This window comes from Siniperca chuatsi, linkage group LG12 (assembly GCF_020085105.1).
Source record: "Siniperca chuatsi isolate FFG_IHB_CAS linkage group LG12, ASM2008510v1, whole genome shotgun sequence".
NCBI lineage: Eukaryota > Metazoa > Chordata > Actinopteri > Centrarchiformes > Sinipercidae > Siniperca > Siniperca chuatsi.
In genome coordinates this window covers 3624624-3638794 of record NC_058053.1, presented here as the reverse complement: position 1 = coordinate 3638794, position 14171 = coordinate 3624624, and the positions used below count along the sequence as shown (strand labels likewise).

The 14171-nt window shown below is 38.2% G+C and overlaps 1 protein-coding gene across 1 annotated transcript in view; it reads left to right on the top strand.

The window, feature by feature from the left end:
- Positions 1-12117, top strand: part of col6a3 (collagen, type VI, alpha 3) — a 53541-nt gene extending 41424 nt beyond the window's left edge. Inside the window, 19 exon segments of the mRNA XM_044217686.1 lie at positions 248-310; positions 794-844; positions 1226-1261; positions 1406-1468; positions 1811-1873; positions 2155-2187; positions 2307-2343; positions 2463-2474; positions 2581-3074; positions 3221-3323; positions 3687-4388; positions 4546-4648; positions 4745-4800; positions 5055-5315; positions 5907-5981; positions 7019-7204; positions 8056-8115; positions 9025-9210; positions 11257-12117. Coding sequence (XP_044073621.1) covers positions 248-310; positions 794-844; positions 1226-1261; positions 1406-1468; positions 1811-1873; positions 2155-2187; positions 2307-2343; positions 2463-2474; positions 2581-3074; positions 3221-3323; positions 3687-4388; positions 4546-4648; positions 4745-4800; positions 5055-5315; positions 5907-5981; positions 7019-7204; positions 8056-8115; positions 9025-9210; positions 11257-11297 — 2625 coding nt within the window. The 3' untranslated portion in view covers positions 11298-12117.
- The last annotated feature ends 2054 nt before the right edge of the window (positions 12118-14171 follow it).

Below are 14171 nucleotides of genomic sequence, written 5' to 3'. Positions count from 1 at the left end.
CCTAGCTCTCTCAGATTACTGGACACACATGTGTAATCTATTTGAGCAAACATGAAAGCACTATAAGAAAACATCAGGGCTCTGCTTGAGATCTACTGCAAAAAAAAAGAAGCAAATGAGCTTAATTAAATCTATAGAAACTGACCCGACAGAATATTTCACTCTTAATTTAAAGTCTTGACATTCTCTTTGAATCTTTAACTATTTCTGTCTCTGTCTCATTCTCTGTATCTCTGTGCCTTTATAGGGAGAGCCAGGAGAGCCAGGACCTAAGGGTGTTGTTGGACCTCTTGGTCCCCGTGGAGAGCCTGTAAGAATGAATCCACATCTTCTTTGCATGTACCGTAATCTACAAATGAGCTAAATAAGAACTTTCCACTGTCTAAAACATCAGACATACATGGTTAATCATGTTGTTTATTAAACAAAATGTCTATATTTTATAATACAGTAGATGATTATTAGATAAGCTTCTGCTTTAGGCTGCAAGTTGAAGAAGCTTTCAAACAAGACTTATGTTGCTGTGTCTGAAAATGTATCTGGTGTGTTTTTAATCGAGGAATTGGTATTGTTGATGAGAATTATCGTATTCCATGTGTCCTATCTTGAATGAGTACCATATCATTGCTTACTATCACATAACAGTGCGTAACACTGTTATGTTTCGACAAAGGGGAGAGGGGGGGTGTTGCTCTTTTTTCCTGTATACTACCTAGAGTGTATGCAGCTCAGTTAATAAGCACTTTACAAAGAAAATTGGTCGAGCAGTTTTTTTTTCTTGTTTTTCTTATAGGGTGAAGATGGTAGAGATGGGTTTGGCGTTGCAGGACCTAAAGGAAGAAAGGCAAGTGAATTTTGACCTCTAGTAATTTATACGGTAATCAGAAGGTGTGTCTTTATTTTGATTAAACTTAGATAGACTTTGATAAAATTAGATTTAGCCTCAAATATCCAGTGATAGTTTAGAAATGAAAAGAAGGATGATAAACAGGAGCTACAGAACTGTTTAACTGTTTATTGTCGTTTAAGACATATGAAATCCTTTACCAAACACACATACAGTACATCCCTCCTGTGAAACTGAATAGCACTATTAAGAATGCTATGGCTCTGGCCCATTTAACAATTATCAGTGAACCATATTACAAATGCAATTATACACTCATTCAATGAGACGATAATGATGGAAATAATACTTAAAGTATTTATGCATTTTCCTCTACAGGGTGATGAGGGCTTCCCCGGATTCCCTGGACCCAAGGTAATGGAAAACACTGACTCTTGAATTGAAATTTCAACAGAGGTTACAAATTATAGTGTTACGCTGTACAGTACACTTTGGCCAGTGTGCCTCCCTTTTGATGTTGGTCATTTGCATTCATTCTCTTTACTTCCATCATTTCAGGGAGCAGCTGGTGACCCCGGCACCAAGGGTGGACCTGGACCCAGAGGAAATCGTGGACAGAGGGTAAGTTTTCAGACCCCAATTAGATTAGGTTAATATGAACATATACGTTAAATCTGACAGTACATACTGTATGGTATCACTTTGCATGATCCTCCCAACACTTAGTTTGTTCAAGACCATCACTGGATACATCACTGGCGTGATACACTAGAGGACTGGTTTTGAAGTTTTGTTTCAAATGCATAGTATGCAGTCTTGGCAGTGGATGAGCTGCATGAGCATGCACATTTGGTACTTTTGAGTCTTTGAAGAGAGTGAATCTTTTAAGCCAAGCTCTTTTATGAACTATTTAGAGTTAAATAGCTTTAAAAGTGAATTTTTGTTCTCCTACTGTTTTTTCAGGGTGTCTCTGGGAATATTGGTACACCCGGACAGAAGGGAGAGGTTGGATATCCTGGGCCATATGTAAGCAGCTTAAAATTCTACCCTTTGCTTATAAACTGTGAAAATTCCGTATAAATGACATGGTGCCACCATAGCAGAATATGTGTAGCTATGATTTACAATATATACTATCTTGAGTGGTCTGTTTTTACTTGTGTCTTCTCATGAATTCACATCATTCAAACGTATGACACATACTATATACTGCACAATGTAATATTGTTAAGTTTGTAACATGATTTAAATGTTATTTTATCACTGGCCATGTCCAGCTGTTAACACAACTGTTTTTGTTACCACAGGGTCAGAAAGGACCGAGAGGACCAGGTGTTGTGGTATGTGCTCATTTATCCAAATGTTTAAAATTATATTGACTGAACAGAGCAAAACTCATTTCTGGTGCCTGTTATCAAAATCTTTCAATATTTTTCTCCAAATGTCTCTTTGTCTTCAGCAATGTGACCTGGTCAAGAAAATCAGGGAAAACTGTCGTGAGTATAATTTAATAACTGTCAACAATGTCCTTCCATGACAAGGAAAAGTAAAGAGGTTCACGTGTTATGTGCTGCAAAAATGTCTCACAATATTTTGTGTCCTTTTTTTCTACCAGCTTGCTGTTATGGTAAGTACCAAAAAATAGTATAAATTTGATAACTGTTTGAATGACTGTGTATGTACTGTACGCACTACTATACAGAGAACAAAATCATCTATGTGTACACCATTAGGTCAGCAGGAATGCCCGCTCTACCCCACTGAGCTGGCCTTTGCCCTCGATGTCTCTGATGGCAGTAGCCGCTCAGCCTTCAACAACATGCGTGACGCAGTCTTGCGCCTAGTCAAAGACATCACCATCTCTGAGAGTAACTGTCCAAGAGGAGCTCGTGTTGCTTTAACCCTGTACAACAGTGAAGTGACCACTGTGGTCCGGTTTGCTGATGCAATGAAGAAACGCGCCCTGGTGCAGCAAATTGAGGGACTGCAGACCCTGCAGACCCAGAAGAAGCGTAGCTTGGAGACGGCCATGAGCTTTGTAGCCCAGAACACCTTCAAGAGAGTACGCAGTGGTTTCCTTATGAGGAAGGTCGCCATCTTCTTTGTCGGTGGGCCAATCAGCCAGGCACAAACAGTTACTAATGCAGCTCTTCGCCTCCATGATGCTGGAATTGCTACCCTGTTCTTGGTCAACCGTGAAGACAGAGCACTCAGCAGAGCACTGCAGGTAAAACAAAACAAAAACAAAACAGATATCTCAAAGGGGAACTTTGCAGTAGGTTTGTAAGGCATCTTTACAGTGTCTGTCTCCAAAGAAAAAAATTACAGTGTACATTATATTTTCAAAATGTTTTGTTTCTCTTTGTACACCAGGTCAATAACACAGCACTGGCCCAGGTAATAGTCCTTCCCAGCCCTACAAGTGCACAGTACAATTCAGTCATCCAAAAGGTTATGAACTGCCATGTCTGCCTAGGTAAGAGCTCTGTGTTTGTGCACTAATAATGACATCGCAGTTAAGGCTTATTCTTTTTACTTTTTCACTTTTCACATTTTCTCTGAAAAAAACCCAGATTTGTTGTTGTATGCATCCAAAAGATGTTCTGTTTCCTGGTGTGAGAAAATTATATTTCTGTTCAGACAATTCTGTGAGCAACTGAAAATTAGTATATTTTTAACCTTGTGTGTCATAACCATTGTACAAATAAACTCTCAGGGGTACGACAGTATACTGGCTTAAGCAGAATACTAATACATATTTTGTCAATTAGAGATACATCCATGTATACCTCCATGTAGAAATGAAAGTTACATTACATTACGTGTTTTCCTTTTTTAGACATCTGCTCTCCGGACCAAATGTGTGACTATGTGCCCCCATCGGCTGGCCGAGATAGGAGGTCTTTCACCACAGACGTGGACATCGACATGGCTTTTGTCATGGACAGTTCTGAGTCCACCTACCCAACAGTGTTTACAGAGATTAAACGCTACATAGCATACATAGTGGAGCAACTACAAGTGTCTTCAAATCCCACATCATCCACACACCATGCCAGAGTGTCTGTAATTCAGCAAGCACCTTATGAGTTCCTCCACAACAAAACTGGCTCTCCCATCCATGTGGATATCGGTTTGACCGAGCACCACTCAGCTCAGGATATAGTCAAATTTCTGCTGGAGAAGACACCGCAGTTAGAGGGTGGCCGGGCACTGGCAGCGGCTATCGAATCAACAGTGGTGCAGGTGTTTGAGAAGGCGCCTCTCCAACGTGACAGGAAAGTACTGATGATCTTTGTGACAGGAAATGTGGAAGAAGAAGAGGAGCAGCTGGTGCGTATTGCCACTGAGGTCAAGTGCAGAGGCTACTTCCTGGTCATCCTGGGTGTGGGTGAGAAGTTGAGTGCTGGAGATGCTCGTGTCTTGTCACGCATGTCCAGTGAGCCCTCAGATGTCTTCTTCAAGCGGCTGGACAGCATCTCACACTTTTATGACAAACACATCCAGAACTTTGGCCAGCTGTTGCCAAAGTATATCAGCAGTAAGTTCAAGATAGATATCAGTCTGTCAATCAATCCATTTTAATGCCTTTTTGCAACTTTAGGCTTAATGTCATTAATTGCATCAGTTAAATCAAGTCCCTGTGAGAGACATACTGTCTTTGTCATACTGTCTGTCTATGTTATTTTTCTTTTCAGTTGAAAATGCTTTCTACATGTCCCCTGAAGTCTCCAAAAACTGCAAGTGGTTCCAGAGTGACCAGCCATTAAAAAACCCCTTTACATCATCACAGCAACAGGAGTAAGTATTGTGGTATTTTTATGCAGTATCATTGGTTGTTGTTAGTTTGTTGGAAACATTGATGGTTTTATTCACTATTTCTTGGTACGTTTATAGGAAACATCAGAAACATCATGAAAATCACCAAGCAGTTCATCAAAGAAAGCACACTGGTAAGATGTTGGATGTACTAAAATGAACTTAAACTACTTTAGGCTGCCCATAAATCAGCAAGCACCGTGGTCTACACATCTCTCAGACTCGTTGTACATTTCACAACAGAAAATTGACCTCTAAAGTTATGACCAGACAAGAAAAGTAACTTTATCTTAGTCACACTGACATTCATCCACAACAGCTACTGGACTACTGTTGTTTTCTGCAAACTGTGAACATGTGTTTTATTGTGCATATCTTACTCCCTCAGATGCAGATGAGCTACACGTCTCCAACGTCACCTCCAGCAGCTTGAAATTGCATTGGACCAGCCCAGACCCCAAGCTCTTTGTCTACTTTGAGGTAGTGGTGACACGGTTGCACGACCATGCTCTGGTGCTGAAGACCAACGTGTCGGGCACAGAGCTTTCCGTGGACAACTTAGAGAGTTCTCAAACATATCATGCTGTGGTCACTGCCCACACTGCAGAGGGTCAGATTGTTTCCACCCGCAAAGGCATCATTACTACCAGTAAGTCCATAAACACACCTAGACTTATTTGTTGTAAGCTTCCTTTTATCCCACAAGATGACATATTATTTAAAAGAGCAATATGCAATATTTTCCCTGCCCCATAACACAAAAGATAGCAATGTACTAAAAATATTTGAGTATATATGGAATATATATAAGTTTTAGAACAAAAGCTTAGATTTTTTAAATCTCTTTTGTAATTGCCTTAGTCACTCCTCAATAGTTTTAAAAAATATAATTGTGTTATAGCCTGCTATTACCTCAGCACTTCTTTATAAATATGGCATTGTATTCAGCCAAATCATGTGGCATGGATTTATTCATGTGTAAATTTAGATGTACAGACTTTATATTTGGCCTCTAGGCTCTGACCTGTCACTCAACATACACCAATTTGGAGAATGGAGAGTAACAATATTAGATACATACATACATACAATCCTTATTCCTTTTTTACTCCTTTAATGCATTATAGTCTTGGGGCGGGGGGTTGTTAAATACAAATAAATAAACGAAAGCTAAGCTAAACTAAAATGAAAACTAAATATTAAACACTCTGCTCCATGACTGCTGATTTCACTTTGACAGAAGCAGCAGAGCCTAAGCCAGCCAGCCAAGGCACCGATAATGTTAATACCACACCACTGGACAAACCAGAAACTGGTGAGTGACTGTGCATGCCTGTGCATATGTGCGTGTGTGTGTGTGTGTGTGTGTGTGTGTGTGCATAATATTTTTTTCTTCTTTGACTTAATTTTGAACCTGCATAACTTGTTATTTAGCAGAAAAAATGTTTCTTCTATTTCTGTATATTGCTTTATGAAATTGATATGCAGTGCACAGTACCACATGCTTTGGGGATCTTTAAGCTTGAAGTGATACCCTAAGAGTGTAAATATGACTTTGTGCTCATTGCTGGGAAATAGGAAACATCTTTGGATTTAGTATTTCTGCTGACCTCTGGCCTTATCAGCCACATATCGAACAACAATGCACTGCAATGGGAACCAAAAAGGGTTAAACAATGTGCTGTCTTTGAACTTTCAGAACAAATCCATTCAATATTTACTCTGTATTTGCCTGGTGCATTAATGCTAACTGCATCTACAGAGTTGTGTTTGGTGGGGTTTCCTAGGCAGAATGTTAGTCATATAAATAAAACCTGATGGTTTAACTCAAACAACATAAAGTGCTATGCTGTAATGCAGCCAAATTCAGCTGAACTACTATACAAAGGTACTCATTGTTTATTAACCTGGACCACACAGCCATGCAGATCCCAGATGACTAAATTAACTAACATAAAACTATAGACAGAACCTATAGTTATAACAAACTAACTTTTCAGTTCACCTATGGAAACCTATATTTTAACCTATTTCTTTCTGCTGACTAATTTTAGTTTTTAGATGTCCAAACTCCTAGTAATGCAAGAATCCTAAGCTGTCTGTAGCATGTTATGCCATTATGTTGAATGCTATTTCCTTTGTCCTGTGAGAATGAACCATATCAGCAATAAGACTCATTTGACCCTTTTGAACACCCCTATTTACCAAACAGTTAAACTTCTTTAACAGCATACAGTAACTGCTGTATGTCTCACATAGTTGTTCATTTAATCTTAACACAAACTCCTCCTCTCTCTCTTGTCTGTCCTCCATCACTGCTGTTGTTTGTTTTTTCTTTTTTGCATGTTCTAGTTAATGAATTTTCAGACCCATGCTCATTTGAGTATGACCCTGGAATGCCGTGTAAAGACTATCAGGCTAAGTGGTTCTTTGACAGAAAGAACGGGATCTGTACACAGTTCTGGTATGGAGGTTGTGGAGGCAATGAAAATAGGTTCGACACTGAGGCCCTCTGCTTGAAAAACTGCATGAGGTCAGGTAAGTGGTTGTTAGTGCCAGGAGGGAATGTGGGTTGGAACATTCACTGTGTGGGAGCCAAGTTACTAGTATGTCTAGTAGCTACTAATGATAGCAGCTCTATCCTGCTCTTTATTTGGCTTGGGGAAATTTTCAGTCCAGCAACTCCAGCCAAACTTGCTGTTCCATTGGACAAACTCATCAGTTCTTCCTCATCCTCATCAAACCACCGTCTAGCTTTTCCAAGTATGTTTTTCTATAGTAAGCTTTTAAACCATCCAGTGGTTATGTTAGAACGTGTTAGAAGCTTTAGCCTCAGTCTTTTAGCATGATATAATCTATGTAGCCATCATGTGCATATTTAAGACCCTTTTCTGTGCTTTTGTTTTAAAACATCAGCTGGAAATATTAAAAAGTTAGCCGGAAACAGAGTATTCAACCAACTCGCAAAGTTTTAGCTTTAGCATTAGCTTTTTCTGGCTAGCTACAGCTGACAAACTCCATTGCTGTTGCCTAGAAATGAGACATATGCTTTGTTCACTTGTGAAATTGAAGTCCCATTGTTTAAGAAATTAGTGTGAATTTTCAATGGATGGCATCCCCCCTCAAATCGCCTACTGCATATTCCTATCTTCATACAGACGTTTGATAAGTGTGCTGGGGGAGTTAAAGTAGGAAAAGAAAAGCAACCTGCCAATGTGGATAATTTGTGACAGATAATGAGGATTGCATCTGAGTTAATGTCTGGTCATTTATAGCCACATTGCACTTGACACCATGTTGAAAATCCTCCTGATTTGCTGTTTTTCAGCAGCTGGTGAAGGTCTGTTCCTTTAAGCTGAAAGCACATTTATATTTTTATGTTTCCACAGTGCCAGAACCTCAACCAAAAGTGCAGCAGGTTGAACAGGTGGAGATCCTCCCGGCTCCTGGTGAGTTTTCTGAAGGCCTACAGTATTATGTTACTTTTCCTTCCCTTCTAACTGCCTTCTAATGCAAATGCTAGCCAATAGGAAAGAATAAGCACTTCCTAGTTTACTTCTAGTTTTAAACAAGCAAATCCACATGCGCAAAACATGATTTCAATCAAACCTTTTCAGACAACCCCTAATGTTGGGCATATATCTGGACGTCAAGTCACCAGTGTTGCATGTTATATCACTGTTACATAATTCAATTTCCACAAACTGTGCTCACTTTGCAAAACAACAAGTCCTTTGTGTTTAACTGCAAACCCACCCACCTCCTCCACTGCCCCTCAGATGATCTAAATGACTGATGGAACAAGTAAAAGCCAAGCATGGAAAAATGAGAAGGCTATGCTTTTGTCACAAGAGTGAGCCAAGTCATAACCACGGAGAAAATGAATGGAAAGCCTTGTTCACTGGTTCATTGTTTTTTTTGGCAGCAGTTGTCATACAGAGCAAGTTCAATTTGTCAGTATCTCGTCAGCGTTGGAGTAAATTGGCACAAGATACTCACTGTAATACAAAGTGTACTCTAAACCAAATGCGCTATATCTCATGATTATGGAAGAAGTCTACTGTGAGAGAAGTGCTTTTATTCTTTTCTTGAAACATTTATAAGCATTACACTGATTTCCATTCCACAACACAAACAGGTCACTGGCAAAATACTGCCATCATCTCTTTATTATTAGTCATTATGTACAATGGTAATGATATACTTACAGCTGATTGCACATTGCTGCTATTCAAAGTCTAATTTAGTGTATTTGCAATTAGTTAAAGCACACAGCCTTGCCAGAGATATGTGCTCTTCTAGCATGTGTTCTCATACTTGTTGTCCCTGATTGTTATTCTTTGTCACTTCCTTAACAGCAGCCTCTACAGCCGTGGACATTTGCCAGCTTCCCAAAGAGGAAGGTACTTGTGCCAAATTTGTCCTCAAGTGGCACTATGATGCCCCCAGCAAGAGCTGCACACGCTTCTGGTATGGAGGCTGCGGTGGAAACCAGAATCGCTTTGACACGCATGACCAGTGTGTGAAGGCTTGTGGAAAACCAGGTACATGTCCTGTTCATAGTAATCTCCCAGTTTCAGTGATCAGTTATTGTCTATACAGGTACCTGACAAATGAAGGGAAACACCTGAATGAAAGCAGCACTGTGGATTATGCTGCAGGTTGGCTTTTCTTCAGTAGAGGATACATGTAACAAGACATCAAGTCCCAATGAATACAACAGACAATCAATCAAAAGGCATAATCTTTGATTCACATAAATCATAAAAGCAGTAACAAAATATATATAAAAAACCTTTATTGTGCTGTTAAATTTTATTTTGGCAGTTATCTGATGCAGCAAACCAAAAAAACCAAGGTCTTGCATTTTGAGTTGGCATGCAAAGTTGCCAATACAACTTAACCCATTTTCTATTTCTGCAAATTAGCAATTACAGCATTTACAGTATACAGTATGAGTCATGCTGATAAACTGCTTCACTGTCTTCTCTTAGCCTAATGTCTATGGAAGCGCATTACATTATTCAAAGAAAAAACATTTAACGTTTTCTTGTGATAATTTAGTATTTCAATAAAAAGTTCCATGTCTCAAAATTCTGACCTAGTATCTCAGCAATAGTAATAGTTCTACACATTACACAGTATGCACACTGGAAGATAAAGTTATGACACAGGGTCTCCCATTAGTCTGTTTGTGGGTTCACACAGCGGTGGAAAATATTTAAGTACAGTTCCATTTTTATTTGATTTATTTTTTTGCTACTTTATAGTTCTACTCCACTACACTTCAGTGAAGAATACTGTACTTTTTACTCCACTGCATTCATTTCACAGCTTTAGTTTCTAGTTACTTTTAGATTAAGAAAAGTATCCAATATTTCATGAAAAAGTAAATATCAGAGAAAAGTCCGAAAAATACAATAGAAACTGTGTATACAGAACATTTTTTTTTCTTTCCTACCCAATTATTCATCTCACAACCCCTCAGATCAGAGAGAGAGTCAAAAAAAGAGAGCGCACAAGAGAAAGTGTTGGCGACCATAAAACTAAACTAGAAATGAAACTTTACCTAATTTGGTTTGTGTTTCACTGTGCTTATTAATTAAATTAGAAAATAAAGACAGACTTCTCAGCAACACTCAGGTATTGTCTCCACACAGATGTCATGTGCTGCTGAATGCTGAAAGGTGGTGATGATGGACTGGCTTCAACTACAAAAATGGCCTAATATAGCCTTTAAAGTTATGAAATTATTATTCAGCTTTTTTTGCCAAGTCACATCATTCTCTTTCTGTAGCAAATGTTTCGAGGCTCAGTACCAGTCCGCGGCCCGATTGTTGGGAATCTCTTTCACTGTTTCAAAGAGAAGCATTAACTGTATAAATGGCTCTTGCTATTTCAGTGTTTGCTGTCATCAGTTCACAGCAAAGAAACTTCGATTTAAGCTGTTTCCATAGCAACGCAATCCAATGAAATGGGTGTAACTTGTCACAAGCAGCAATTTGACTGCTCAGTTAATGCTCAACAATGAAACATAGCAATTAGAATATGGCTAAATCTTAATGTGCCCCTTTTAACTTACCTGACTACCACAACACCACCTATGGCTACATTAATTAGAAGGATCTTATATACTAAAACCTATTATACAACCCTGTGTTGTAAAATGATCAATAAATCTATCTTGTGTGATGAGATAAATAGTAATAAATAGTAAGTAAAAAACACCTTTATAGATCAGATCTCACAAAGTGCTTCACAATAAAAGACAATAAACACAAATTGTAATTGTAATTATGATATAAGAATTATGAGATAAGTCTACAGTACATCATAATTATGAGACACAGAAGTCATAATTATCAGGTAACATCTCCAATTTTTCTGTGAATACAATGCACTTCCGTAAATTTCTGCAGATCATTTGGTAAATATCTGCCATTTCAATTAACAGTTATAATTTGTTACACTGTCTAGCTAAAAGATGGTTTCAAGTTATTAAAAGATATTGAGACATAATCTTAATATGTAAAGAAGTATCTTTACATATTAAATAGCTAAACATGTTTTTCTTTTCTGTTCATCACCAGCACCCGTCAACCAAGGAGTCATCACGGCAATAAGAACATAGGACAAAAGTGACACACATGGCCAACTTTCACCTCTGTTTAGGGGATTCTGAGGAGAACCATCCAAAATGGCCATACTGTAAAGATGCAATACCAAAGCAATGGTGGCTGCACTGGATTCCACAAAAATGGACTTAATCCCCAAAATTCTTGAAGTAGTCTTTTTCACACCAAGATGGAAGGCAACACGATTTGCTGCATGATTTGTTTTAACCTACAGGTGCTACATAGTATGTTTGTTTTACAGATGGAGTTGTTAGGTGCGTTCAGTTTTGTAAAGTCGGGTTTTCTGGAACAATGACATCATATGAGTTTTCATATTTTTTAAAATGCAGTTTTAATTGCAATTAAGCAAGAAACATATATGAATATCTTGGACAGAGATTAGCAATAAATTAGTACATGCAGGACTGGCATTATTCACTGCAGTTATCTTTTTTTTACATTGTGTTTTTTTACATTCCACATTCACATAGCAACATTGGCTTTTTTTGATCTATATTGTTTTTAAACACACTTGATCCACATGGAATCATTCATTCACTATTTTACAGTCACAGAATCCACAGTAATGTTTACACAAATCGTGTATGGTGTGTGTATTTAAATGACAGTAACCAACTGCTCAAATGCTAAAACATTAATGTAATGTTAAGTGCACTTCTGGATCCACTGCCTCAAAGTTCCAGCGATTGAGAAATGAAATGTACTTGTCAAGCTGTTTTTATTTTAGTTTTATTTGGTTTTACTGAAATTTGTGTTTCATCTGGGTATAGGGGAAATAAAAATGAATTAGACTTTCTAATAAACATGAGCAACTGATTCTTTTCTTTCTTGTTTTGAATTAAGACTTGTACACAAGAAACAGTTACAGAGATTCAGAAGTACAAATGATATTTGACCTCCTTTCAGGTGGAGCTCAAAGAGGAGCTGAAGATTGCATAAAACTAGAAGCTAATACCATTCTATAAAAGTCATCTTTCATGTACTTAGTATTATTTTACTGTCTTTTACTCTTCCAGAGTTCATTCAAAATTTGCTCGAATTGGAGTGAAATAAGGAGCAGCTGACGCATTAGTGCTCACATATATTCAAGTGGCAATTAAGATGATCTTTCTGGCTGTTTAGTTAATTAATGAAATCAGTCCAAAGTTTAATGTTGGTCCTATGTTACCAAACTCATTAATATTTATCACTGTAAATGACAGATCTGGTTAAACTCATAACCATAAAACAAGCATCAAAACAAAAATCTTTTAAGAGTACCTTAGAAAGTACAGTTACACAGAATAATATTTAATGAGTTGTAATTAACTGCTTCTTAGCTCTGTTCTGAAGAAGAGCAAAGCCTGATTCCAGAATCCTGAATTCATCACAATCTGATTTATCCCTAACTGAGATCTATATGAGGCAATTGAGACTTGTATGCTTATGCCAAGCTTTTAAATAAACATTATTGTATGGCTGCTTGTGTTTAGACCACATTTAACATTGACAACTTTGGGATTTTGTAAAAAACATGCCACTATTCACCAAAGTAAGGTATCAAAAAGTAAGGTTACAAGAAAGCTCTTTACTCCGGTAAATACTTACAGCCCTACCACTGGGGACATTAGACATTTGGTCAAAGGATATTAGCTTACTTTGAGGAGTGGTACCAATGGCTCATGCAGTTGATACTCTGCTGAGATTTTGTAACAAACTATTTCCTAATTTACGAGACTATCTGATTAAGACACATTTCCCTGTAAGCTGAGCCTTTCATTTTTTATGGTTATTCCAAACAGTCATTTTCCATGTGATAGACCCAGGAGACACTTTTCATGCCACAGGCTGAATCACATTTAATTTAACAGTTGAGAGCTGGGGGTGTGGGTGGGAGAGGGTGAGCGAGCTGTCTCTGTGTATTTGCAGTGTATGTTTGTTATGTAAAGCTGTTTTTGTTTGTATGTGTTTTATTTTGTATTTGTGTCTATAGGACCCCCTTGAAAATGAGATGCTACATCTCAAGGGACTATCCTTTCAATAAATTCAAATTCAAATTCAATTCCATTTATGTTTCTTATACTCTAAAATGTCCCTGTCATCTGTATAATGACAACAATTTAGAAGCAAAAGTGAAACATTAACTCTCCAGCTGCCTGCTATTTGAATGAACATTCACTAAACATGAAGTAAGTCATGTCAAAATCAATTCATATAAATAGGCCTTCTTCACAGCAGCCATTTTGACTCGTTGTAGTAAGAAAATTACAGGTGTTACTAACATTAACAATGGTTCTCTTCTATTCAAGTGTCCCAGTGAGCCATGACAGTGTAACAGTGAGCCAGCATGAACAATACCAGGACCCTGAAACTGAAGCATTCTTTACACCTGTGTTTTTCTACTGTGACATGTCAAAACTGTTACGAATGTTTTATATAATTAATGCATGTTTTTTTGGTCTATCGTGAACTCTTTGTTGCTCCAGGTTTATCTTGTCAGGTAATTAATCTAAGTGTGTAATGCTGCCACCTGTGGTTTGGTGACACTGAGCTCCCAGACGAAAGTCTCGGCCCAAACAGTTTGAATAGACCCGTAATGTGTTCACCTCCAGAAGCTGGATCCTCTGAACTTTGTGGCCCACTAATGTGGATCTTCCAGAGGACCTGAAGGCCAGGCCGCACCTGCACCTCCTCCCTGACTAAAACGGTCTAGCTGCAGAGACCAAAACTAATGGTGTGTTTTTTATATTTAACTTGTAAAGTCAAACATCTCCAAGTTTATTACCAGTAAAGGCGGTGTAGTCCCTCATTCGTCCAGGAGTGTTCTATCGGAACACTTGAAGTCATGACTTCCGGATGGGAGCCGAAACGTCTTGATTCTGAAAACAGTG